This window comes from Athene noctua, chromosome 17, assembly GCF_965140245.1.
Source record: "Athene noctua chromosome 17, bAthNoc1.hap1.1, whole genome shotgun sequence".
Taxonomy (NCBI): Eukaryota; Metazoa; Chordata; class Aves; order Strigiformes; family Strigidae; genus Athene; species Athene noctua.
Window position 1 is genome coordinate 6,973,264 of NC_134053.1, and position 27,847 is coordinate 7,001,110.

Below are 27,847 nucleotides of genomic sequence, written 5' to 3' on the forward strand. Positions count from 1 at the left end.
AGCAAAGGTCTCTGGAGGCTCGCTCTCCCATTCAGAAAATTTCTCAGAACTTAAGGCAGTATCATCAGTGCTGAGTGGGTGCCCATTCCCTTTGAGCTTTTTACAGGCCATATGAAATGCTTTCAGTGGCAATTATATCATGTGGGAGACCTGTTACAAATCTGAATGTACCTTCCTATCTGTACCATTTCACAAGAATATGGCTAAATCTAAACTTCTGCCCAAGGACCTCCTGTAATTCAACTGTAATGAATACCTTTTTCCTGCAGCTGATACTTAATATAGGGAATGTATTGGTTTACTTTTAACATAGTAAGTAAAGATAAGCAAGTCTTACACAGGATGCATCGTCTCCTCATCTGGAAGATGTTCTGTTTGGCCTCAGCTAGAGTACTGTGTCCAGTTTTGTGCATTCTTTGGAAGAAATTAGACCAGCTGGAGGAAGTCTAGAGGGAATCATCAAAAATTTTCAGAATTTAAAAAAAGGAGATAGTTGGAATGACTATTTCAGAAGACTGAAGGAAGATTAAATGAGTCTTCGTGTACACCAAAAAAGAGGAAATAGAACATTCTTCTTCAGTCCTTGGGGTTTGGACAATAAGTAATGGGTTTAAAATGATAACAGACTAGAAAGCTTTTCATAGTGTCTCAGTGGTAAAGGTAGTTAATACAGCTTATGAACACTCCATTGTGAGAAGTTTCTGTATCAAGAATTATAGTTTGGAGAATATTGAGTAGTCTTATTTCTTGAAGTCTTTTCTAGCCCTGCCTTTCTAATTAGGGTACATGTGGTCTCACTTTATACAAGAAATAGTGTTGATTGAAGGTTTGCTTTATTGAAGGTGTTTGCTATGCTTTAACATACCCACTGTATTTCCAAAATTAAAGCTCTTGCTCCTGAAACTGGAAAATTTGTAGAGAATGAAGAGTGGGAGGCTGATTCATAACCCAGTCAGATACTGATGTGTTTTGTCTCTCAAATGTTTAGGTAAAAACAATGTCTTGTCTAAGTAATTGCCAAAAAAAAAGGCAAATGTTGTTGCCTAGCTAGAAGATAGGAGTACTTTTTCTCTTTTTAAAATTTATTTATATATCTAGTGTTGATTCAGAGAAAATTCTTTTCATGAATTGTCTTGTCTGATTCAAAACATGGCACTTTTCACATCTCTTTGCTCTTCAGTTTTCCCAGTGCTTCATCTAGAACAGTGTTTTTTTCCCTAGATTCCCAAAACATTGGATGTTACAGCTTACCATTGAATGAGTAGTTATAGAAAGAGTCATACCCTCCTGGGATAAAGAGTAAACTATTTATTTGTAGAGGTTAATGTGTTCGTCTTATATTAAGTGGACTGTGCTTAGAGAAAGTCTTTATTGTGTAGACATCAATGCTAAATTATACTGGAACATCCCTATTTTGAGTAACTGCTTTATTTGAATGTCTCAGTCTAATATTATGCATTTGAGATTTTGTTGCCTTATTTTAATCTGTTCAAAATGCATATTCTAACCTACAAATCTCAATATAAACTGATTATTGATGCTTTATTTTACCTCAAGTGTGGACTGAAAAAAAGCTGGAATTTTCCGTTTCTGTAGAAATTACTGCTGCAGTTCCTGTTAATCAAGTAATTTAGAATGACAAACAAGATCTTTTTCTTAATAAATTTTCATAACTTTCTTAGAGTAGCTTATTAGGTTTGACGTATCTGCACAGTGAAAATAAGTATTTTGGATTTGAAGTTCTTTAAACTATTATATTTAAGTTAACTGTGACAGCCAAAAGAGGAGCTATGTTTATTTCATAATTTTTCGTTAGACTGTATTGCATACAGCTGATAGTGAATTGTAATCTCTAAACTGTAATAATGACCACTCAACACGTGCAGTGGTATTTGGGGGGCAGTCGTAAAGCCTTAGGTTTTGTGAGGCTTCCATATAGACATTAGCTGAGCTTCTGTTTAAAAACACATTGAATAGTTACTATTTAAGGTATAAGTTGTTTCAAAAAGTAAGATTAAAAATTGCTTTTACCATATAACTTACTGTGACAAGTTAATAGGGAATGAGACATGGGAGTAAAGTTAAACACAGAAATTTGCAGTAATTTTCTTTGCTCTTTATTCAAGTGTTGTTCAGTATACTTTTCAAGCTCTTTTTTTTTGGTTTGAGTATCTTATTTTTTTTCCAAAATGCATATTGTGCTTAGAAATCCTACAGATGAACTCTGCAATATACTTCTCTGTATACCATTTTATATCACTTGTTTATCACTTATTTTTGTGTTTAGAGGTCTAGAGGCTCTGCTTCATTTTAAAATAGTCTTTAGTGTTAAGATACAATTTTTGTAGTGTTGCTTTTTTTATATTTTCTAATGCATCTTCAGCAGTATTACAGTTGAAAAATTCTGTTCAAATAACATGGAGTTGATTCAAAGCATGTTTTGGATATTCATTTTTCTGGGTAGCACAACTAAACCTATTTTACAGAAACAAGTTTGAAAAATTGTAGCTACCTAAGGAACCCAGATATAATGGCTTAATTGTGCATATGGTGTGCTAACAGCAATTCTCTGTATAAATGCATGATATTTTCTGGAACAAAATTTCTGGAACAAAATTAGTCCCATAAAGCTCCTGGTATTGTACAGTGTTAATTCTAGACCAAAATGACAGCTTAAAGTTAAACAAAAGTCATAGAAATAGTAAACCTTGTCCAGAAGTGCTGTAAGGTATTGCAGCATGAATTGCTTTGGAGCTGTTAGTCCCAAAAAGATAATTAGTTATTACAAATAAGTACTTAATGTCAAAGATGGGGCATATTTGTTAAATCTGCCTTGGGAAACAGCCTTTGGTATCTTTGTCATCTGTAGCAAATGCTTCATTAATGTGTTTTTTTTCTAATTTTCAAAGCACCGTTAAAAAGTTTGTTGTGAAATGTACCTGCTAGTGGGGCTCTTTAAAGAAGTGTAGGTTGTCAGTCTAGAGTTTTCAGAGTGCTGTTCTAGCTGAGAAGCTGGGTTTCACAGCTGGTTGGCAGGAGATTTAAATAATGAGGATGCTCATCTGAATCTCAGTTTTCTACCAATAGACCTTTGTAGTACATGATCTAAGCTAATGATGAGTGTGTGAGTGTGGTTTGTGTGTGTATTTGAGAGGAGGGGAAGGGAAGCAGAGCCATTCAGTGCATACTGAATGATTGAGGCATTGGGTTAGATGGTTTGGATGTTCATTTTGAACTAGCGTAGAGATAGAAAGTTTGAACTTCTCTTTGATACTGATCATTTTTCTTTATACTGTCTCGTAATAGAGTAGTACTAAGCCACTTATCCAGTTAATGAGTTACAAACAGCAATTAGCAGTGGCATATTGTACTAACAGGTTACCTTTCAGTAAGTTTGATTAGAGTACACCTGTGTGTGTGTGTTTGTGTGAGACTTTTTGCCTCAGTGTTAGGAATTTAAGAGACTTGCAAGTAGCTGTTCTCTGTAAAAAAAAAAAAAAAGGTTGTTTGGGTTTTTTTCTCCTTCCAAACTGATTTTCTCATTATTGGTGAGGCAGTGTCTATTCACATAGTTTTCATTCCTATTTTGTAATGAGACATGCCAAGCTTTTTAACTCTTAAAACTTTTGGGACCCTACTAAACACAAGTGATACTGACTTCAAAAGAATAGAGAGCCTTTTGAAATAGCAGTCTAATGAAAGTAGTAATTGATGTATTTCAGTAAAACTGTTAAGCTGTTTTTAATTGTTTGAAGCTGGTAGCCAGAGTTCTTAATCTTGGTGATTGGAAGAATGTTGTAGAACCACAAACATCAGTTCATAAAAATGAAGCTAATGACTTTTTCTTTCTGATTGTTTGGACTTTTTTTAGGCTGGTCCATATAGGCATGTTTCACTAAGGTTCAGCTTTTGGTTAAGGGACTGAGCCTTTTCAGGATTCTAGTTAATACCAAAACTAGGACATTTTATTCTGAATGTGAAGTGTGTGCCTCCGTATCACAGACTCACAGCATCCACAGGGACACTGAGCATGGAGCCGAGTCTGAGCAGCTCATCAATGGCAGCAGCAACAGAGCGGGAAAATTATCAGGCAACTTCGACAACGAAAAGATTTGACTGCTGGAGCTCTTTTGAGGGAAATCCTGGTAAAATGTCAAGGTGTCTGACTGACCCCAAACTTTATAATCTGTTGTTTTTTTCCTTTTTTAATCCTTCTGAATGGCCTGGTAAAGATCAGATTTCTAAGTGACAGAGCAGTTAATTTGCAACACTTAACTGCCATTGTGATTACTTTTTTTCATTTTCAGTTATCTCTTTTGTTGTAGGTGTAAGAAAAATGGCTCAGGAGTGTGTGTATATGTATTATATGGTGTGAGTCTGCAGAAGATCAGTGATTTCACAAATGGCTTGTCTTTTAGTCACTGCAAATTAGGTATTTTCAAGAACGTGAATATTTGATATATGTGGAATGACGATAGTAAATAAATAAGAAAGGCTTTAAAATAAATAAGCAAATAAAAGTAAAATTATTAGAACTATATATTTTAGTGAGAACAAAACTAACTTACTGTCAGAAATTTTGGGTGGATTTGGGGTTTGTTTTTTTTCTTTCTTTTTCCAAGCTGGGTTCCTGAATTGCCCTCTTCTTCATCTTTCCCCCTCCCCTCCATCTCTCAGGACTTTCCTCATTCCATTTATTTTGTTATCAAGAAATACGCAGGTTTTACTTGCACATCCACTTAATTCCGAATCATAGAGACAAAGAGTTGAGCTCTTAAATTGATCTCTGATCTTAACTGGGCATACTTTCTATTTTCCCTCTTGATCTCTTTCTCTTTCGATTTCTTACTTTTCTAGGAAAAATATCTCAAGTCAAAGTGCTAGTGCCAAACAACACCGATCATGGGTTGTTGGTCACTTGCACAGGTGAAAATATTGGCTGTGCTAAGATTATTCTGCAGCATCAAGGGACAAAATTTCCTGGACTTGTCAGTGTTGGAGATGCGCTGAAAACAACAACTTGTATTTACCTTTGTGATGCAGCAGTTCTGAAAACTTATCACTAATTTGAGAAGACAAGGTCAGGCCTGACAATCCCAGGCTTTGAGCCAAATTGGACTTGTGCATACCAGTGTTAGTAAACTGCTGCCACAAAAGGTGACTGGACCAAAGTAAACCTTTCCCACCTACTCATCCAGAAGTTGACAGTAGCACACAATACCAAAAAATAATTGCATTTTTTTTCCTCCTGTTGGGAGTGAAAAGCAATGGATAGTTACATCCTAAATGTCTTGCATGGGTAAGAAATTTTTATGCAACTGACAAGTCTTGGAGACTAAACACCCTGTGTGGGTATAAATAGACATTTGAAAGGTGTTATATTTGCGTTTGGTGACAGCACAATTCCACTGAAATAAAAGCCATAAAATAAGTAACAAAAAGCAAACTTTTGGATGTTTGTTTTCCTGCTCAGGTCACGATCAAGGTCACCCAGGAGAAGGGCTCACACACCAGAAAGGCGGAGAGATGAAAGAAGTGTTCCAACAGCTTACCGCATCAGTAATAGTCCTGGAAATAGTAGGAAACGCCCACGTTCCAAGTAAGTATATCCAGTCCTGGAAAAGGTTATGTCCTGGCATCATAAGAGACTTTAAACGTTGCCTGACGTGTTGCATGTTCCCTGGGTAGAACTTAACGTTTTTTATATTCTGGACCTTTATTTTAATAGGCAAATACTACTGTGGAGAAAAAAAAAATGATACAAGCAGTTGTTACTCTTCCCCCATTCTTGCATATATTTGAACACTAAATGTACAACCAAATCAGTGAATATTAATACACTACTATCTCCTAGCTGTGAGAGTTCAGATTTTTTTTGGACTTCAATATTTCCTTCTTTTTGGGTCATTTTCTCATGCTGTGCTTGTGCAAACTATATGTGTGACCTCTGTGCAGAGGTCATATGGTGCTATTATGTTATTCCTACGGGTATTGGTTGACCTGCACAAATACCATGCCTGCACAAATAAAAGAAAAGTCTGATTTAGCAAATAATATGCTTTACATTTATCAATTATTTTACTGGCAGAGTGGTATGTGAAATACAAATCAAGTCTCTCTGAACCTATTATAATCAAAATGGCATACCAACCATTATTTCAGCTCACCATTTGCAGAAGAAAAGCATCTGCAAAGTGTGTGCCCAGAGGGCTTTGAAATGTTTTCTGTCTGATGTTTTGCAGCATGTTGTGTCTTCAGCATGCAAGGAAGTGAATATTTTTCATGCTTGTATATGTCCACTAAAGTATAGACAAAACATTGAAGTTACTAAACTGAGCATACAGAATTTTTCTTCTTGTGGGTGAAGATATAGTCTTTAACCTGCTTCTCCATATCTTGTGAAATAAGAAGCAGAGATCACTTTCAACTTCATGATTATTAAAAAATTTCTATTGTTTCTTAAGATAACTTTCCTTTCTTGACAGCCTCAAATTAATTGCTGTGTGGTATATATAATTGAGAACTTCATCTTATAGTTCAACTGATTCAGGTTTTTGCATTCATCAGCTTCAGATAATAGAGGCTTCTGTGGAATTCAGCATACAAATTTGGTTAAACAGAAAAGATATGAAACTTTAAAATGTTTTTCTTCCTATAAACACACACGAGAATTTTTTCACAGCACTGTGCTACTTATAATGCAGTGTTGGTATGTCTGCTGCTTGACCAGCGTTTTAAGCTATAAATTTTTTTTAGAGGCCACTCTAAGTGGTAGATTATGATGACAATTGTGAAACAAACTAGATTCCTCTTTAAACAATATTGATTATATAGGTGGAAATTGTAAACTTTTTTAGGCCTCAAGCAGGTAAATGAAACACTACATGATAAAATGTGGAAGTACAAAAAAATGTAGACTGAAGGAAGAATATTGTAATTAAGCACAAGATATGAAGATATTTTGCAGCTCTGATTGCAGAAAGCCTACTGTTTCAGCCTTATTAGGACTGACATATTACATTTTCAAGTAGAAATGTAGATGTTGTGATGGACCAGTTTTCATCTTCAGTAATGGAGTAGAATCTTTGCAGTGGTGCAATGGAAGGAAGGTTCCGGTTGAAAGTCTGTTAAAAGCTAAGTAGTTCACTTGAGCTTTCTGTGAGTGAGTAACGTATAATTTTGCCTGATAGCTGAGAACAGGTTTCAGTCTCATATGGCAGCAGTCAGCTGAGTGGTTTTTATTAACCATAGTTATGCTAAGAAATAGGCAAGCTGTAGAATCCAGTACTGTCAGAGGACTGAAAATTACAATTAATAAATACTGCAATGTTTTAAACTTGCTTGGGGCATTAATCTGATATCAGTTATGATCCTGAAAAGCTACCATTGCTTGTAAATTTTTAGGTATATTTCCAGAAGTAAATATGTAAGAACTAGGAAGCTATGCTTTACTTTGTCTTCTGTGGGAATTACTGCCTCACTGCTTGTAGAATGAAGTGTACTTCAGAATAAATTTAACAATTGTTTTTTCTTCTGATATCCTGTATCAGTTGCTATCCTAGTCACTTTAAAAAGAAGTCTGATGTAAATTAGTGTTTTAATCGGACTGTAGTGAATTACTTTCCACAGAGAATATGCATAGTTCTTTTTTACTAGCTTTTGTAGCTAGAAAAATACTTAAAAATGAGCCTAGTTTTAGCAAATGGACTGTTCTAAAAATAGAAAATTGATAGACACATTCATTCAGCTGTTAAATGATGTTTGTTCATCATAATCTCAGATGAAAAACACCAAAAAAGCTTACTGTAAAATATTCTTGCTTGATGAATGTTTGCTGAGATTTTCAAGAGTTAAGTATGAAGTATGTTCACAGTTTGATTACATTATGATGTTTTAAGGAACTGAGCAGTTACAGTACATAATCTAGTCAAGGAATAAACGACTTTGTAGCTGATGTTTTTTGTATAGTCATGAAAATGTTAAGAGGCCAGTAGAGCTGTGAGGTTTTTCTTCTGTCACTTTATGATTATTTATGTAAGAAAAGTGTAAGTACATATCGCAATTTTAAGTTTTGAATATAAAAATCAGATATTTCTATGAAAAATTTTAAGTGTCAGAGGTGTACAATATTTATATAGAAGTTTAATCTGTTATATCATACCTGCTTTTAAAGTAGCAAATTCCTAAGAAAATAAAAATAATGAACCAATAATCTAATACTTAAAAGTAGCTCAAAGTTTTACAGTGTTTTAAGATGTTCTAGAAGCTTCCACAACATTCTTCTGAATATTCTAGCAGTGCATGCTAGTGACAGATGCCTACAATGAGGTATTGCCTAACTCTAATTAAGGCATTACGCTAGTAATTCTAATTACAGTACTATCGATACTAGTATGTAAATCATACAGATATAAATTCATAAACACGTATAAAATTTCTGATAGTTCCATCTCTAGTATATTACTAATTGAATTCTCTTTGAGCTTAATATTGCATATGAGGAGGCTACCTCTGTTTTCCCCTTCTGTCAATAATGAACACATCAGGTACTTGTAAATCCTTTGTTCCAGCTCTCATACTGACAAACATCTGTGTATCTAATTTCCAAATCATAAACAGTTTGCACTTAAAACATGTTGCTAGGCCTAGCTTTGAGTGGCATGCAAGAGCTTGTTTATAATTTTGAGCCTGGGTTTTATTGCATTATAGATTGGATCACAAGGAAAGGGATGATTTTCTTTTAAAAAGCAAACAAACAAACTATGGATTTGGCTTGTAGATCTCTTGCATAGCTATGATTCCATGGTTTGTTCATTTATGAGCTAGGAAAATTGTAAGGGATATAAACTCTTATCTTTCTTATTATATTCTAAGTGTCTAATGTTGTTTGGGAAGGAACTTCCCTCTAGCGACATTATTCTGCAAATCTAGTGAAGGACTTTTCATTGTCATCCTTCAAACTATCAAATACTGACCAGTAATTCCTGTGTGTCCATGAAGCAACATTCCATGTGAGGACCTAATATAATATGTTAAAAAGAGCTTCTGAGCAAGTATTTTGCACAGCCATAGAAGTGACGTATTGGGGTAAGACTCTAATCCTTGCTGAATTCATGAGAAGTATCCTGTGGAAGAGGGCTACATAAGGTTTTAGAAGTGTGAAAAGTAACTTCAACTGAGCTAATGTAATACTGCTTTAAATATCCTTCAATAAGATATTTTCTTCTTGCAGAAGTCCCCATGAAAAGAAGAAGAAGAGGCGGTCTAGATCACGTACCAAGTCCAAAGCTAGGTCTCCTTCACCATCCATGTCACCAGGCAAACCATCCACACACAAAAATTCTGTACATTCAACTAGTGTCTCTCCTGTGGAGAGCAGGGAATCCAGCCAGGAACGCTCCAGGTAATACACTCTTTTACTGTAATACTGCACCGCTGATGTCTCCTGACTCTGTCTTTTGACCCAACTTGTATGGTGAGGAGCTCTGTGTGTGTGTAATGTGTGCATGTTAAAAGTAGCAGACACCGGGAGGACAGCATTATGTGCTTCACTCTAATGAAGACATTGAATTTCTGTTGCCTGCTGGAGTAAACATCTTGACATACTCTTACAGTGAAACTGGTGCAGAAAATTGTGCAACCTCATTCTAAGTTAGAAATTGGAAACTCTCACTAAATGGGATAACTCTTTGAAGTAGAATTCTAAGAGTGGTTTGAATTGTAACGTGTGTGCAAGATTCATAATTAAATTATTTCTACAGAATGTAGAACAGTCCTATTAAAAATTCCTAGACTGCTGCTCAGATTTCTCTATCTCAGTTGTATGAGTGACTCCTCTGACTGTGACTTATCATGGCTTCTAGTTGAATGAAAGAACTGTTGACTAAAGATATGAGAGACTTGTGCAATAAAGCCCAAAATTCTGATGGTGAGTGAAATGCATTTTTAAAACATCTACTATTAAATTTCTAATTCTAATTTTTAGGGGAGTTTCTCAGGAAAAAGATGGCCAAATCTCTTCAGCAATTGTGTCTTCAGTGCAGAGTAAAATCACTCAGGTACAAATAAACAAATTGGGAGTATGTTGCCTAAGAAAGTGTGTCTATCATATTGTTTTCTTCTCTTACTACCTTGTACAATTCTGAGCTTTGCATATGATGTAGAGACATGTTTGTTGTCAATCGGTTTGCTTATGAGAAAAACAATTTTGTTGCTTCTCTAGCTACTGTCCTTTCAAGTTTAATCAAGCCCCTAAAGATCAAGGTAAATTCATTATGCTGCAGTATATCCACTTTTAAGGTATGAAAGTCCACGTTATGCTACAGTACCTCAGTTACCAGTAGTTGATATTGCTGAGAGCCCATCTTACCATGTAGTGCTCTTAACAAGTTTTGTGGAGGAAAGAAGGAAGGAGAAATACCTTGGCAAAGGCTAAGTTTGTAGTGTTGGCAGTAGAGAAAAAATGTCTTCTTGCAAACTGAAGTGTATGCTTTGCATTAAGCAGAATCATCAACTCACATATCTCACCCTTGTTGCTGTTTATATGTCCGAACTATTGTTGTTATGATTTTGTTGATATATTCAAGTTTGCTGTGAATCATGGCATATCAGGTACGTGCCTCTGTATGCAATAATCTAAATGCATTCAGCTTCTCTAACGCAGTTTTAAGATACCTAACCTCCATCAAAATAATTCCATTCCTTTTCTAAAAGCTACTGCATGGTATCACTCTTTTAATATTTCTAGTTTCACTCATCCTCTTAGAGTCTTCATGCATATTTAACTTTCTTTCAATTGAATATGCCAAGTTTAGAGGAGGAAAGCTCTTAATTATGCTATGGAAAATTTACAATATAAAATCAGAGTTGCTTCTCATTTTTTTTAATGGATAGATTATTCTTTCAATAAATTAATAGTGTTCAGAGATTTAGTTCCACTAGGGAAACAGTGGTAGTTGGGAATTAATACTAGTAGACTAGTACCTTACATACCATATTTGATTCATTTTTTAATGAGAAAACAAGGAACAAGAATATTCAGGAAAATAGAAAATAGCAAGTATAGACACCAGAGACAGAAACTGGAGTACTAATGCCAGAGCACTTCTGAGACTACCAAACAAATACATGGAAATTTCTGGTCTGAGAAATGACACGTGAACTACATGATGGTCTTCAAAGTAGAGTAAACATTTCACCCTTTAAAAACATATATCCTTCAGACAAAGGGAGTTGGTTCATGCATTTCTTGGGTTGAATATTGCTTGTGGCATAGCATTTGCTAGTTTAATATTAGACTGCTTGCCTGAAGTGCAGATGTAAGAGGAAACGTTACAGTTCTTAGTTACTATTTGTAAAAAAGGAGTGAAGTTTTTGTGAATCTGTGAGGTATTTCCCAGCATATATTAGTTTAGCATCTTTTTAAGGGCCCAAAGAAATGTAATTTACCTAATTATTAGCAAGATTATTTTGCTGCCAATGTGCTGGCTGACCCTGACCAATTCAGTATCTTTTTTCATTCAGTTTCGCCCATTTGCAAAGTGGAATAATGATGCTGAATTCCTCACGAAGTGTTTTGAGAACTTCAGATAAAAAATGATTTTGAAGTACTAAGGATTTTAATTAATTTATGTTGCATTTTTGAAGAAATGTTTTAAGTAACTTTAATTCATTACTGATAGACACTTTTTATTTTGTGATCATTTTTTTGCAATTATTCGATGCCGTTTACATGAAATTTCCTTTCTTTCCTAATGCTGTTCCCGCTGGATACTCAGACAAGATTGAATATTGCTGTTTGGTTTCACAGCAGTCTTAATGTTTCAGTCACTGTCATACATAAAAATACCGTTGCTGTGTAAATCTTTTGGTTCAGGTTTACAAAGCAAGCCAAAAAAGCTTTCTGTTACAGATCGTTATCACTCTCTTCTTACCAGCTTTCTGCCTTTTCTTTTTAAACCTTCAGTGGTTAGTAGCTGTGTGTTCATTACAGTTTTTGTGAAGATATGGTCATAGTTTCTTTCCATTTTGGTTAATGTGGTTTCTGTGTTTTGTTGTATAAAAACTGCTCTAAATACTTATGCAGAGAACTTTGTAGTGTTGTAGTAAAAACAGACTTCAGTTGCTGTCATAGGAACTTTCTACAGATTGTTTCACTCGTTTATCCTAGAGACTGTTAATATCTGATGATCAGAAATCTAAGTATTCTGTGTGACTGGAGGGTAAGATAACCCTTTTGTGCAGGTTTTTGCAGTCACATGCTTTAGCTCTGTTGAAAGCACAGACACGTCTGATCATTTTTCTTTTATTTTCTACAGGATCTTATGGCCAAAGTGAGAGCAATGCTTGCGGCTTCCAAAAACATACAAACTAGTGCCTCCTGAGACCTGTTGAACTGACCGTCAAGAAATTGTGTGAAAACGAACAATATAGAAAAAACTGCCTCATCTCAAATGTACAGCTGAGCTTAGCTCACTTGGTTCACAACCCGTCTAATATTACCAGAACTCGAGGAGCTAAAACCTATCTTTCTGTACAGAAATGTCTCCTTGAAATTTCATTAAACTTTTTCAACCAGAATATCTTTGGAAAGTTTTTGGTTTTTGTAAATTGATTTTTTGACTAATTCTTCAGTACCATTTTATGATCAGCAGTCTATATGTGTATATTTGTAAATACCATGTTTCTGTGAAAGAAGTATTACACAGTAATAAAGAAGGAAACATCTTTCATTAGCTAGAGTTTTTGTGTAGTTCTTAATTGTTTGCGGTTGACTTTTATTACAAATTAATTTTCTTTTTCTTTAGTACTTTCTGCTTTTTAAAATAACAATTGTCTAGTCTGCCTTGACCACCTTAAGCTTAGAAATACTCTTTATCTTACTTCATGCACAAAACAGTATAAGCAGAATGCTTGTTTGTTTGGATGCTAGTAGTGTGTTCTTGGACAAGAGACATGATTTTTCTATCCATCATTTAGAAAGATCTCTGAGCCTCCATTTGAGGAGCTGACCCTTTGAAGCCAATAATTAATGGTCAGTAGCCCCTTTGTCTGACTGTGCCTTGCTTTCTCTTGTTAGCTAAAGAAAAGGGAGTATATTTTTGTGGTCATTCAACAAGCATACTTTACAGAAATCCAGCATTCTTCTGATTTAACATCTTTCATGCGGTTGAGAAGGATGCTTACTAACTTACATTTTACTGACATACACCAGTTAACATTTTCCACAAAGCTTGTGGCCTCAGTATAATTGCACATTTGGTTATTATGCATTCTTTATTGTACCTGAGACTATTTAATTTTTTAACTGAAATATTCTTAAAATGAGTACAAAAAGGCACGTGTGAATTTTTCCCCAAGCCTGCTTTAACTGTAAGGTTCTGTAATAGTTGGTGTATTCAAAAGGTGCCCGTATTGGCAGTTATCCAATTCCATAAAGAGTGGAATCGGGGCTTCAGTGACCCCTGAAAAACTCTGTGGTCTATAATCAGAAAGATTGTGGTTATCGTGACTCATGTTATGTTCTAATTTTCTCAGATCTTAGAGAGAGTAGGTGGAGGTCAGAGATGAATTAGAGAAATTAATGTGGTAAAGTTTACGCTTACTCACAGACTCGTTGGTAAGTTAACTACATTAAATTACAGAGATTAATAACTCCAGTGCAAAAGCTTTTTGCTCAGAGGGGAGGAGAAACAATGTGTTGATATAATTCAAGCTTTGAGTTAACATGGTGGTCAAAATGGTAGCTGGTATGCCACTTCCTGGTGCTCACTTGGAATGTGAGAACAATATTTAAACCATTGGAAACAATAATCAGGTTTCTATTCAATTTTGACCTGCAGTAATTAGCAGAGTTTACACTCCTACAACAATATAAAATGCTGTGTCTGATGGAGAGAAACTTCATTGTGCACATAAATTGTGATGAAACAGAGCCATCTAAATGGTAATGTAGAATCATGTTATCTGCTGTTTACCTAGTTACTTCAAAGTTATTTGTAATGTTTTGACTACGACAAAAATAACTTTCAACAAACACAAGAGATAACATTTTTTGTGTGCGTGTTGATTAAATGGGACCAGTAGAGACAGAGATAAAAAAGGATATAAAGTAAATTTCATAGGCAGCTGTTCTGCAGTGTTAAATTTACAGCAGCTATACTTTTCCTTCCTAAATGGAGTTAAAAGTCTCACCATGGTTAAATAATTGGCAGCTTGGAAGCCAGTTGTTTGTCATGTAATAAGGAAAAAAAACCAACTCTGATAAAATAGACGGGGCAGCTTGTTTTGCTGCTGCTTTGCAGATTTATTCTCTTTGGGAAAGTTGTTGCTTTAATGACTTCTTAAAATATTTCCCCTCCTTGTGAGCAAGTTTTTGTTTGTTTGGTTGGTTTGGTTTTTTTTTCTTATTCCCTTTCATGGTATGAAGTGAGATGGAGCATTTAGCTCCAGGAAAATTTAGATTAAACTGCATTTTTATACACTCGTTATTGTTTACTGAGGTTTGTTTGCATTTAGCACTCTCATGGGTAGTTGTATTCTCCAGAATTTAAAAAGTAGTAGTGTTTTTATTGTGTTATTTTTTCTCTTCCCAACCAGAATGGATATTTTTACCATATTAAAGGGGCTTGAACTGCATTACTCAGAATAATTCCTTCGTATGTATTCACATTCATAAATTGATGCTGCTTTTTTTGGCCTGTCTTCACAGGCACTACCTGTGTTGTGACTGCTTGTAAATACAGCATGGAGCCTGTGATACAGTCAGTACAATCTCTGGTGTCTGGTATATCAAAAGAATGTGTAACCAGTATCACAAAAGTGTCTTAAGAACTTCAAACCGGAAATTTTTCAAATTTCTGTTTTCCAGGTACAGATTTTCAGTGCAGGCCCTGCAAGAGACCTCTCAGGCCCTGTATCACCCAGCTGTATTGCCAGAATCTTGTTTCTGATGGGAAATACATGAGGTTGCTACAACAGGGAGTTAAGAAATTGGGAGAGCTTCAGTTAGCAGAAAGTGGGCTTTGAGTAGTCTTGAGGAAGGCACTGTGGTAGCTGAGTTGTCAGCAACTAGTTTTACTTTTTCAGTTTTACTATAACCTGAGATTGCTTTGCTTTAAATACAGTCAAATGCAGTAATTTAAGCAACTCTTTAGCCGTAGGTCCTTTGAATTATTTCCTCTGCGTGCATGTGACAAACCAGAAGGACTTGGAGTATTAGCACTAGCTTTTCAAAGTGCTTTGGAAGGGCCTTTCTGTCTGTGAAGTGTGCTAGCCAGTCTCTCCTCATTGTCTTAGGAGTTTCATATCATAGTTTTGAAGATACATGTATTTTTTTAGTTGTCAGTTTATACAACAAAACTTTATTCTCTCTGTATTTATGCAGAGTAGCCTTCTCTCAAAACAAAACAAATTTCCACTAACAGAAGATGGTAGGAGCTGCTCAAGAGGTATCGGGTTTTTCTCTCTGGAGATTCAGGTTTGACTGAGATATCAAAAAAGTACTTTGATCTTTGTTTAGTTTTGAATCACTAAATCATTTGCCGACTTGGTCATTTGTAGGTGTTACAGACGTGCTTTCTCAGTGATGGATAACTTTATGAAACAAAGCTAGTAGCACAGAGGCATTGCTGCAGTAGAGGTACTGTCTACCTTCCAGTTCTCCACCTTTCTTTGTCAAATGGAAGTGAAATAGATGAGTGTTAGGTGCTTATATACATCTATCCTCCAGTCCCTCTTACCAGTTTCCTTCAGAGCATGTTTCTCAGTACATTCTACTTCATCAACTTTGTTCAGTCTGCCCATCTAGGTATAATCTTCTTAGTTCAAGAGGTGGATTTGTAATAACTTGTATTAAAGATGCTCTAATTTGAATTAATTAGATGTGTTCAGCAGCTTCCTACTTGGCTCTTCAGTCAGCTGGTGGGTAACCTATTAATAATAAGAAAGTTAAAAACATTTGGCCATCTCAGTATATCTTTGTTTTTCTTCAGGTGAAGAGACCTTCTTTCCACTTGTAGGGCATCTTCTATCGAACTGAGTTAATGGTTTGGCATTGAACAATTTGGCTCTGTCAAGAAGCTGACGGCCGTTAAGATGTATCTGCGGTCTCTTGGCATTGATCATGATTTCACATCTATTGTCACTTGTAATTCTTTGTATCATAACATTTTGTTTGACACCAATGAGTTTGTACACTTTCTCACTTGTAAACTTCATGCTTTAGAGACAATCAAAACCATACTCTCCATTTTTCAATGGGGCAACAAATGATAACATTTAGAATTAATGTTTTCTTGGATTTAAGGCAATTGTATTTTGTGAAGAAATTTTATTGAGAAATCCCATTTAATTAAATTTCTACTTAATTAAGTTGTGTTTATCTATTCTCTTCTCCCATCCCTACCCAGCAACTAATATGAAGCAAAGAAGCAAAAGGCCTGTGGATTGAGGTTAGTAAGATGCTAAGGCATCAGCTTTACTAATTTTCCTTTTGCCTCATGATCAGAAAGCATGAAATATAGCATTGCACTGATCTAACATCCTGATTTTTACCTCGTAAATTAACTTGGGTATAGCTTTATAAAAAATTGTTTGAAATTCTCCTAAATGCAGCTCTTAAAAGTTGAAAGCTCACTGTTTGAGGTGGTTTTCTGTTGTGGTTTAAATATGAACATGTTCTGAATATTTTGTTTTGCTTTTAGACAGGTCCTCTCAGCACTGAAAGTGTAGTTCAGTTAAGTATTACATATAAAAGGAAAGGCTTTATTGGAGCAGTTGGTTGGAGACTAATACATGCCTGTACGCTAATTAGGTTTCAGTCTTTCTGGTGGCCAGCTGGTGTGGTATTGCTTTTGTTATTCTGTTTGAACCATCAAAGGTTTCTTGATAATTCTTAATGCAAAGCATGTGTTTGATTTTTGCCTTAATTTTCCCTGCTCTGGATTACACAGGAGGTGAATATAGGTACAGAAATACCCTACTGGATTTTGTATAATCTTAAAGCAAGTTCTGGCTGTCTTGCAGCAAATCCAGTTTTACCTTCCAGTGAACTTGAAACTCCCATGGTATTAATTTAATATCTTTAATTTGAATGAAGATGATAATCTGTTGGCAACAATTAATCCTGAACATGTAGCGTGACAAACATTATAAAAAGCTCTGCCAGACTTTGAGAGCAAATAAATCAACATTGTGACCAGCAAGTATTGAACTAATATAATGAATGCTTATAAAAAATTTGTTCTAACACATTCCAGTCAGATTTGTTCTTATCTCAAACTGTCGAGCCCCATGTTGGGTGCCAAAAAGTACTGTGGTGGTTTAACACAGTGGCAACTAAACACCACACAGCTGCTTGATCACTCCCCCCTGGTGGGATGGGGAGGAAGTCATAAAGAAAAAAAAAAAAAAAGATAAAACTCATGGGTTGAGATAAGAACAGTTAAATATTTGAAATAAAATATAATAATAATAATAGTAGGTAATGAAAAGGAAGATAACAAAAAGAGAAATAAAACCCAAGAAAGAGAAGTGATGCACAGTGCAATTGCTCACCACCACTGACCGATGCCTGAGCAGCGACCCGCCCCCAGCCTGAGTGTGACGTCCCATGGTGTGGAATAGCCCTTTGGCTAGCTGGGGTCAGCTCTCCTGGCCATGCTCCTTCCCAGCTTCCTGTGCACCTCCTCGCTGGCAGAGCACGGGAAACTGAAAAGTCATTGGCTTAGGGTAAGCACTACTTAGCAACAACTAAACAGCAGTGTGTTATCAACATTATTTACACACTAAATCCAAAACACAGCGCTGTGCCAGCTACTAGGAGGAAAATGAATTCTGTCCCAGCTGAAATCAGGGCACCATTTTAAAAGCGATGGTGATAATCTGCCATTTCTGCATCGCTGCCATACTCTCCTTGGGAGATGTGCTATGATTTGTTTTTTCTGATAAGGACAAAATGGCTGCACATCTAGATACATGCTGACAAACTCATTTTTCTCTTTAGATTGAGTATTAAACTGTTGATCTCTAAATAGAAAGTGTGATGACTTCTTGATGATATTTGACAGTGTTATAAATAAGCTGCCTGCTAGGGTAAGAGAAATCTCAGTACGCAAGACTGGAGAAGGGCAGATGCCAACTTCCCCAGACAACATTGAGTAGTAGATATGACATGTTACATCTATGACACTGGTGTAATTTGGGGATCCAAGCTTTTCCTCGTCCTGTTTCTTTTAAAATAAATTTGTAGGATGTATTTTTCCAGGAAGAAGTCCCATACATGCTCATATCTCCTCTGTTAAAAAGTAGAAAGATTTGGGCTATCTTGTTAAAATGCAGTCCAAAGAGGTTTATCTACTACTTTATTTATTAGTATATGGTAGCATTGGTGATTGTAGGACTGTCTTAAATTATTGCTTTTTCCTTCATAAATGCTAAAGCTTGAAATAAACTAACCTTAACACTGATCAAGAAACAGGTCAGAGGGTTTGGCATCACATGGAAGGAAACAAATGTAATCTGTAATTGCTGCTCCTCCTTTCTGAAGCTGTAATAATCTGATTAATTTTCTAAGGAAAAATGCAAAGAAAAAATTAGTTTTGTAAGGACTGATGAAAAGATGAGTAATTTTCCACCTTGAGTAAATGTGAGAAGATATTTCATCCTTAAGCTATTGAGACAACCGAAAGTACACATTCCACAGGTCTTTGAGTGCCCTAGTTTATGCACAGTGAAGATTATAAATTACCAGGTACAATGATTAAAAGATTTTATCAAAGATATCGCCTTAAAAAAATGGTAGGATGGGTGAAGCCTGTGTTACAATGACATTATTACAGCCCATTTTCAGTAAGCTGTCTATGCTGCAGGTTAGAAAGCTGTATGACCTTGACCTCACCTAGTAACCTTCTCCCAGTGGACATTCAACAGAGTGAAAAGGCAACTACTCTAGCAGGAAACCTCTTATTCCCTTGGATTCCTATGGTAAAATGTATGGGATTTAAGTGTAATGGTATAATAATGACAGACAGAGGAATGAAGGTTCTTTAGATGCCCCAATCTATTGTTTTATATTCCCAGAACAAAAATTTCATGTATTTGCATAAGAAGAAGCCACCAGTTTACTCAGTTGAATCATGAATTGTGAAAGCCTTTGAGTTTGTAAGTTAATAGTTTTCTCAGAATTGCCATTGCAAAGAGAGAATAGATGATCATTATTCTTTTGTGCGGGTCCCTTATCTGTTTGCGTTCACACTGTCCCTGTGAGTTGTGCTGCAATTTATCAGTGGGAAGATATTTCCTGCTCATTTGTGTTCTCTGTCAGGGCCCTGAATGCAGTAATAGACCTTAATGGTCCTGACCAGCCTTGCATGGGACCTTCACCCGCATCCTCTGACTGGAGGCTCCGTTTCAGCTCAGCGCCTTCGCTCTCTGCCACGCTGGCTGTAGGTATGCCCATTTCTGGGTCTACCACAGCCATGCCTCTGCCTGCCCACAAACCCCGACCCACAGGCTGACATCCCAACTTGACCTCAGAGCTGCCGTGTCACCACACGCCTGTCTGGCCATCTGGGCTCTGGCCTGATCCCACGTGCCGTTCCTGGGCCTGCCCTTCTTGCTTGGGCACCGTGGGGCTGTGCCTGGGCTGGTGAGGTCCCTGCCCTGACACCTGCGTTATCACCCTGAGCTCCCAGCTCCCCTCCTTCAGGGAGCAGTTGGCCCTCACTGCTCCCTGGCTCTGGTTGCTCAAGTCTAACTTAGTGGCTGTTGTCATTGTCAAAAGAGGTTGTGAAGGCTCCATCCCTGGAGACAATCAAAACCATCAAATCATCCCTGCACATGGACCCGGACACCCTGCCCCAGCTCATCTTGCTCTGAGCTGAGGGCTTGGATGCAATAATCTCCAGAGGTCTCTGCCGACCTCAGTTATTCTCTGGTTCATGTTTGCTAACGCTCCAAGACTGCCCGTCTTAGGGTGGAAATGGCTGGGTTTGCCTCCACTCCGCATATTCTAGGTGAAGCTGTCCCCTGTGTCTCTGGAATAGCTTTGCAGAGGTACAGGAAGTCCAAAGGTGAATGTCCTCTTATCACAGTGGGCAACAGAAATTGTCTCAAAGACTGAAAAAAGGCAGTATACTAAAGCAGCTTTTATTGAACTCCTTCCCCTTCATAAAAGATGCATTTAAAAATATAATAATATGCTGTGTAATCTGGGAGACCTTATAGCTGAACATTGGCAGCTTCACGATCCAGTTAAAACACTCCCTGAACCCACACATCCCATTGCCAAAAACTTCCTCTGCTTTAAACCTTTGTACGTCACGTAACAATTTGTCTTCAATTGCATCTTCTGTTTGTGCTCCTTGAATGGGTGTAAGCTTATCTGATGTTTTTTAATCAGGAAATGGTAGAAATTGACAGCCTCAAGCTGTCATTGCACACAAAACCATTTTGAGACATGTATCTATTAATCCTGCAGAAGGAGCATGTTAAGTTCCCGCTGTTCGTAATCTCCCGTTGGAACCAATATTGGCTAATGACTTTAATGGTATCACACTTGGCAAAAATTAAACACATCTTTCATCCTTTCCCAAAGCTATTTCTATTTTAAAGCATTGTAGATAAGGACACAAAGTGGACAAAGAGTGATATTATATGTTGAATTTAAGAGAATACTGTAAAAATGAGTGAGCTGTGCTGTCAAATCTGATGGCATTTGTCCAGTGTTTCTTAACTGGCAAAGAGACATTCACTCAGTTCTGACAGCCTAATGATTTTGATGACACTGTGATAGTGTTTTGAGCATAGGTACAATAAGTGGTGTTGAAAAGCTGTTGTTCTCATACTGTGACAGTGAAAATTTGCTGGATTTTAAGGCCAGTACAACTTTGCCAGTGAATGAAGTCTTACATCTTTAGAGGCAGAAGCAATTCTGTGTTTCCTTCCCAGGATAATGACTACTTTACATGGAGCTGAGGCTAACAGGCCCTGTGCAATCAGGCTGCTTGCTTTACAGAAATGATTGAGCCGACTGGCCTTCAAAATCATTGAACTTCCTTCCTCGTTTTGACAATCCTCCAAGCGCAAAGCAGAAGTTATAATTTAGGTAAGCTAGGAATATGCCTTCTGTAACATCTAACTTAGGTCCTTTTTCGTAGAGGGCAAATGAGTTGAAATGGTATTTTGTATGTAGGGGTTTGGCTTAATTATCTGTGTCTCTCTTTGAAGCAATAAGCTGTTTACTCTTCCTATGGATAAGCGGGTGACATCTCACAGAGAGACAGAAATAGAAGCAGCTATTGAGGATGTACACGGGTGAGAGACCTCTGCTCCATGGACTGGCTGCTCCTGATGAGGCAGGGGAGTACTTAAATACCCAGCTGCTCAATTTAGACTCACTGTCTTGCTGCATGGAGTGTGCTGAGGTTTGCACCGTTGGAGATGCTCTGAAATGTCACAAAGTTAGGTTTTGTATCTTGGTAACTCCTCAGTATTTTCCTGTGACAGTGCAGAAGAGCATGAATGTGATGGTCTTATTCAAGCCACAAGCAAACACAAGGTATCAACTATTCTATAAAGAAAGAATATTCTTTGCCCTTATGCTTTAAGAATATGCAGGTACAGTAAATACTGTTTATCCTTAAATATGTTGTGGGAAATCTCCTTCCTGGCCTGTCTGCACGGGAAGAGGGAATAGAATGTGTTCTAAATGTCAATTAAAATAGCGTACAGAGTTAAAAATGGCCAGAATAGATTCAAATGGGTGTTACAGATTGCATGTGGAGACTTGTTCAGGTTCACAAATAATAGCTTAGATCCCACAGCTGGCATCATTCAGGAAGTCAGACCATAGGTAACATTGAACCAAATAGGATGATGTCCAGTTTCAACTACAGTTCAAGAGTATTCCACTACTAGGCTTTGGGTTGTTTTTTTCTTTCTTTTTTTTTTTTAATTTTTTTTTTTAATATTGTAAAAGCAAGGTCAGTATCTAACAATAGAAGACGTAGTTCTGTATTTCATTGTGTTTGGCTCAGACTCACTGATTGTCCTGGCTTCAGCTGCAATAAAGTGAATTTTCTTCCTGATACAGTGCTGTAATTTGGGTTTAGGATGAGAATAATGTTGATAACACACTGATGGTTTAGTTGTTGCTAAGCAGTGCTTATACTAAGTCAAGGACTTTTCAGCTTCTCATGCTGCCCTGCCAGCAAGGGCTGGGGTTGCACAAGAAGCTGGGAGGGGACACAGCCAGGGCAGAAACAGTCCAGGAGATTCCTGGAATGTGTTGATGGCAGCTTCCTTCTCCAAAGGATAGAGGAGCCCAAAGGCCTCATTAAAGGGGGCTACAGGAAAGCTGGGGAGGGACTCTTGATCAGGGAGTGTAGGGACAGGACAAAGGGTAATGGGTGTAAACTGATTTAGATTAGATTAGATAAAAGGAAGAAATTCTCCCCTCTGAGGTTGCCCAGAGAAGCTGTGGCTGCCCCCTCCCTGGCAGTGTTCCAGGCCAGGTTGGACGGGGCTTTGGGCAACCTGGGCTAGTGGAAGGTGTCCCTGCCCATGGCAGGGGAGGTGGAACTAGCTGGTCTTTAAAATCCCTTTCAACCCAAACCATTCTGTTATTCTATGATCTTTGCTGGATGAAGGCAGCTAGTCCCCAGGTGCTTACAAGCACTTTTTTCTGTGTGGTACATGCTTTCTGCTTGACTAGTGACTCACAACTGGTCCAGCTTCATCCTGGGCTTCTTGAAAGTCTCTATATCATGCCAAAAATCACAGCACTCTCTGAGGAAAGAAGTGAGCAGCTGTGACCCTAAAGTAGTACCCTGTGCTGAATTTTTGTGTTTCTAATAATGAGTACCTCAAAGCTCAGTTCTACCTCTGAACTTGACAGCCTCTTTAAAACCCATTTTTTCCAAGGTCTCTCATCATCTGAACACTGCAACTTTCAGGACCAAAGTTTTACAGCTTTTAGCCCTTTGCTAGTAATGAGTTTTACACCTTAATAAAAGCTTCAGCAAAGTAGGATCTATCTGCAATTTCTTTAAAGTCACTGAAGTCACTGATTTCATTCAGGCATTGTCAGCTGTACAAAAGCAGCTTCTCAACAGTCTTCTATAAATGAACTGTTAGCTTAAGAAACAGCTTCCCATTACTTGTTCTTACATAGTTACTTTTTCTATCCATATCACATAGTTTGAGTTCAACTGAAATCTTGTTCACTCTGTTCTAAAAAGCTTTCACTACATTTCTATTGCTTAGACAGAAATTAGCAGTGGGGAGGTTTCGCAGAACCTCCTCGAAAATGCATGATCTTTGCAGAATGAACTGCTTGCAAGAGGCCTTCCACATCCTCCTGTTGTTCATACCACAGAGGCCAGGACTGTGACTGATCTGCCAATAAATAAGAACGACATGTCAATCACACTTGCTTTTCTCCACCTTCTTCGAGGGATATTTCAGCGTTCAGCATATAGCTGAACTCTCTGAAAAGCATTCCAGATGATCCCTCATTGTGTCAAATTATGCTGCATTATGTAGATAGCTGGCTATTTGCTGGTATGCAGCTGTAATTCAAGTTACGTATGTGGGCTTATTAGGTATGGCTTCAGACAAGAGCAGGAAAAGAGGGAAGTAATCCATATTTAACAGCCAAAGCAGTATGAAAATAATGGTTAAGAAGTGCCAGTTGGGGATGGGGACACCCGCCTCACTGCTGCAGGGCTGGGGAGGAGAGGACACGGTGCCATGCTGTCCTGCTGGCAAGATGTGTTATACAAAATCTTGCCTTCTGCTCACTGCACTACACAAGCACATCTGGTTCACACTGGCACTAAGCTCTTGCATGACTGATGGGACAAATAACTTCAGGACCATTTTGAGAAACCAGTGCTGACAACCCGAAGATTCAGGAGGCTAGTTCTTATAAGAGGGAAGGGAGAGGTAAGAGTTAAATCTTAAAACACTTAAGCCTGGTTCGAATGTGTGACTGTAACCACAGCTATCTGGAAACCTGTTTTTATGAAGAAAATGAAACACTGTCATTGAGATATAAAAATGTTCCTTTCAAAAAAGTCAGCAGCCTGTAAATGGAGAAGTCGTCAGCCCCATGAACAACAAATCAAACCGAATGGGTTTTATTCTGCCAACTGTTGATGTCATGAAATAACAAGGAAAAATGTTGTAAACAGTGCTGTATTGAAACACTGAATCACTGAATCTAACTTTTCTTTTAATTGGACTGTCTAGAGGATGAGCCTTTGCAGTGCCTAGAAGTACCCATGAAAACTTGAAAGGGAGAAAAGGAATATATTAAAGTGGCCAATTTGTAGCATGGTGCTAGTCTGCCCTTTCCATTCTTCCTATCAACAGAAATCATAATAGGCTAATTCTTTGCTGTAAAATGTCCTTTGTTATTTGTACATCTGAAGCTAATGGCATGCTGCACTGAGTGGGAAACAGGGAGAGGGGCTGGTGCTATCAGAGGAAATATTCATCTCACTCCCTTGGAGCAGCACTGACAGTTGTTCTGTGAAAATGCTTACCCTCACCAAAGGGAGGGGAAAAGTTCCCTGCTGCCACATAAAAAGCAGAGGAATTTACCTTTTCTATTTAATATTTTAAATTATATCGCTTAGAATTTTAGCAACAAAATTTGGTTGTTGCTAAAATTTCTAAATTTCAGAATTTCCCGTTGTCTTTATCGTCCCGTGTTCGTAACAAAAATGCAGGAGCTTTATTAGGGAAGGACCCCTGGGCAATGGAGCTGGTGCTCATGCCTGTGGGCTCAATGCAGTGGCTGCTGCTTGAGGACTGGAGAGTCCTGCGACTGCTTCCCCTTACTCACGGTTGGGCTATGGGCTGCCTTGTGGACTTGCAGTGCGAGGTGTTCAGCTCTCTGTATCCTTCAACCTGCATCCTGCAACTCCATTAACAAAGGAGGACCATTAAAGGTGTGAGACATCAGTGTGTCCCTGCAGAGCCCTGCTCCTGGATGGAAGGTTTGTGTTGCGGGGCCATAGGCAGCAACAGGGGTGCAGAAATTATAAGTAAAGACACAAAGAAGGGACATTTGGAGGTGTTTGTTGCTTCTGTGTTGTCTTCTATACAACTTAGAAGTATTTCAGCTTTTGAGTTAAAGAAAAAAAAAAAGTAACAAAGCAATCCCTCCACAACCAAAATATAACCAGCATCACACAGCTCTGCTGTCCCCAAATACTGCTGGTCAAAGAGATCTGCATGCAGAAAGTCCTTTGCGAGTCTGTATTAGAGCTTCAGTTTAAATTTATATTCATTACAATTTTTATCTGTGCAGAATTTAGCCTAGCATTGTGGATGTTATTAGCTGCTGGCTTTAATTGTCAGGATTTGTACAAAAATGTTGCTATTTGACTAATTAAAGTCTGGCCAAGTGCACAACATCAGCCCTTGGGCTCTTCTGCTAATTGCACTGAGCTTTCTACCTGTTAATATATTTGGATAAATATTATCAAAAGGCTTTGATAATTAACAGCTATTCATGAATTGTGCCTATCACCTGTCACCATCCTCTCGGATTGCATGTTTCTAGGCTGGGAGGCTGAAGAGTTATTCCCTATAACAGCATATTAACATGCCAAGCAGGGCATCTGAAAGAGGGAAAAATGAAGCTGAAAATTTTGACTCTAGAAGTAAGACAGAACCGTAGTGTGGTCAGAGCACCAGGTTGGCACTTGGTGGGAGCATGTTCAGATCTCAGCTCTCCAGCTGTCTCCTCCTGTGATCTTGTATAGATCAGTTCTACGTGAGAAAAATCGAAGTAATCTTACTTCTTTGCTTTGTGCAGTGGTGCATAACCCTGGGCTGAAGGGCAGTCTGTTGTGTCTGAGACCTTTAAGCATAGCTCAGAGGTGACAAGAAAGAAAAGCTTAAACTGAGCCCAAGAGGCAGAGCAAAGTACGATGCTGCAGTTGTATGGCTGAAGACTGCTGCTCCTGATTCTGAGCCCCACATATTTGTTATACTGTGCAGTGAGGCTGAAATCTTCTGGATTGTAATGCAGGTAGTAATCCCATAGCGAGATGCCTGCACCCCTGTTCTGTGAGCACGATGCTCTGTGTACGCAGGCATCTGGTAAGAAATGCACTTCCAGTAGTGGAGAGATGGACTGGGATTTCCTAGTGCTAGAGATGCTGTATAAGACTTTAACTTTTTTAACTGCATTTTTCCCCTTTCCTAGAGCTTAGAGCTCACTCAATTTTCGGCTGCATCACAGGATTAAATTCGGCTTTGGAGTTAATTTTAAATAGATTAAATTCTTGACTATTAGAATCTTAATAGTAAATGCACATAATCTAGCATAGCAATTTTCTTTGCTTTTCCATCTTAAATACCTTCACATAGATAAAGCAATAGTTTATACTTTTGTTTAAGAAAACAAGCTCGGTGATGATGTATGAAGAAACTTTTCTTACCTGGTTTCTTCCGATGTGTGCGGTTTTTCTTCTTTCCAGCAGCAAGAGCGCTGAAGGCTTCCTTGAATGATGGATTCATTCAGGACATCTCAGAGGTAGGTAGGGAAGATAACTATTGACTTAACAGATGATTGTGGTTGATGTGAACCAAAAAGATGAATGCATTTCTAAAAATGACATCTCAGATCTTGAAACATGAAGTTTTCTGGGCTGTAAATAGTCTCTATTTAATACAAAAAAAAAAAAAAAAAAAAAAGAAGCTGAACCTTAGTAATAATTCTTTCTTTAGCAGCAATCAGTCTGTGCTGGGATATTTTTATAATCCTAGCTATTGATCTTCTGAAGAGCTGTTGTGTTTGAAATAATTATTTCAAAGAAAGATGGAAGAAAAAGCAAGATCATCTGTGCACAGGAGATTTTTTCATCACTTAAATATATTCATTGCAGAAATATCTCCCTTGAAAGAGGTGAAGATCATACCCAGCACCTAGGGCTGCTTTCTTTCTGCTCCATCTGCCAGAAGTTTTGCAGCTGGCACAATTCATTAATTCTGTTCAATCTGTGTTCTCTTAAACCAGAAATGAATTTTATAATCAGCGTGCTGGGATTTGAACATAAGGTTTTCTTCTTCCTCTGAGCTACCTATTGAGTATTACCATGCAACACAACAGCTTTTTCCAGGGCATTCTCTGGAGAGGCAGAGTGGAAACAGAAACATATGGATGATGTGATGGGATCTCCATCTCCTTGGTAGGAAACTGGTTAGCACTGGTGGTGGAGCTCATTGGAATCTGGCACCGTGTTTAGCTGCTAACATCAGCACAAAATCTCTGCTTGTCCTCCAAGCTGCAAGTCCACCAGATAAGTCAGCATGGGCAATGACGGTTTTGCAGACTCTTTGAGTCATGAGAAGCCTATTAGCATCCAGAAAGTCAGTATTGGCAGGCACTGGCCCTGAGCAGTGGTACATGATGGTGCTATGCTTGAGACACTTGTTGAGCAATGAATTTGAGTGACCCAGCTCTGTTCTTGGCTGCTGGATTTGGTTTTTGCTGATGAGGTAGCACTAGGAAGGGACCAGTCCTACCATCTTCCTGAAGAGAAAATTCTACACTTGCCAAGACAGCCCAGGGCATCAGAGCAGACTGGAAAATAGATTGAGAGGAAGGAAGAATTTGTAACAGGACAGCTGAAGAACCCAGGGAACATATACAGGGGTGCAGGAATAAGGAAAAGTTAGAGGGGCAGTGGGAATAAGCAGGAAAAACGAGGAAGTCCGAGGAGAGAAAAGTGAGTGTCAGGGAGAAGCCTGTATAAACTTGCATAGATGCAAGTGTGGATAGATATAAACAGGGAAATACAGGCATTTATGACCATCTCCATAGCGCATT

General features: G+C 37.8%; 1 protein-coding gene across 2 annotated transcripts in view; it reads left to right on the forward strand.

Annotated features, from left to right (window-relative positions):
* Positions 1 to 12,731, forward strand: part of SFSWAP (splicing factor SWAP) — a 50,124-nt gene extending 37,393 nt beyond the window's left edge. Inside the window, exons 15-19 of one of the 2 annotated variants that reach the window (XM_074920817.1) lie at positions 4,003 to 4,158; positions 5,474 to 5,599; positions 9,233 to 9,403; positions 9,986 to 10,058; positions 12,318 to 12,731. In XM_074920817.1, coding sequence (XP_074776918.1) covers positions 4,003 to 4,158; positions 5,474 to 5,599; positions 9,233 to 9,403; positions 9,986 to 10,058; positions 12,318 to 12,383 — 592 coding nt within the window. In that variant the 3' untranslated portion in view covers positions 12,384 to 12,731. The remainder of the gene's footprint in view (positions 1 to 4,002; positions 4,159 to 5,473; positions 5,600 to 9,232; positions 9,404 to 9,985; positions 10,059 to 12,317) is intronic. The other variant, XM_074920818.1, reaches the window with a different exon arrangement.
* The last annotated feature ends 15,116 nt before the right edge of the window (positions 12,732 to 27,847 follow it).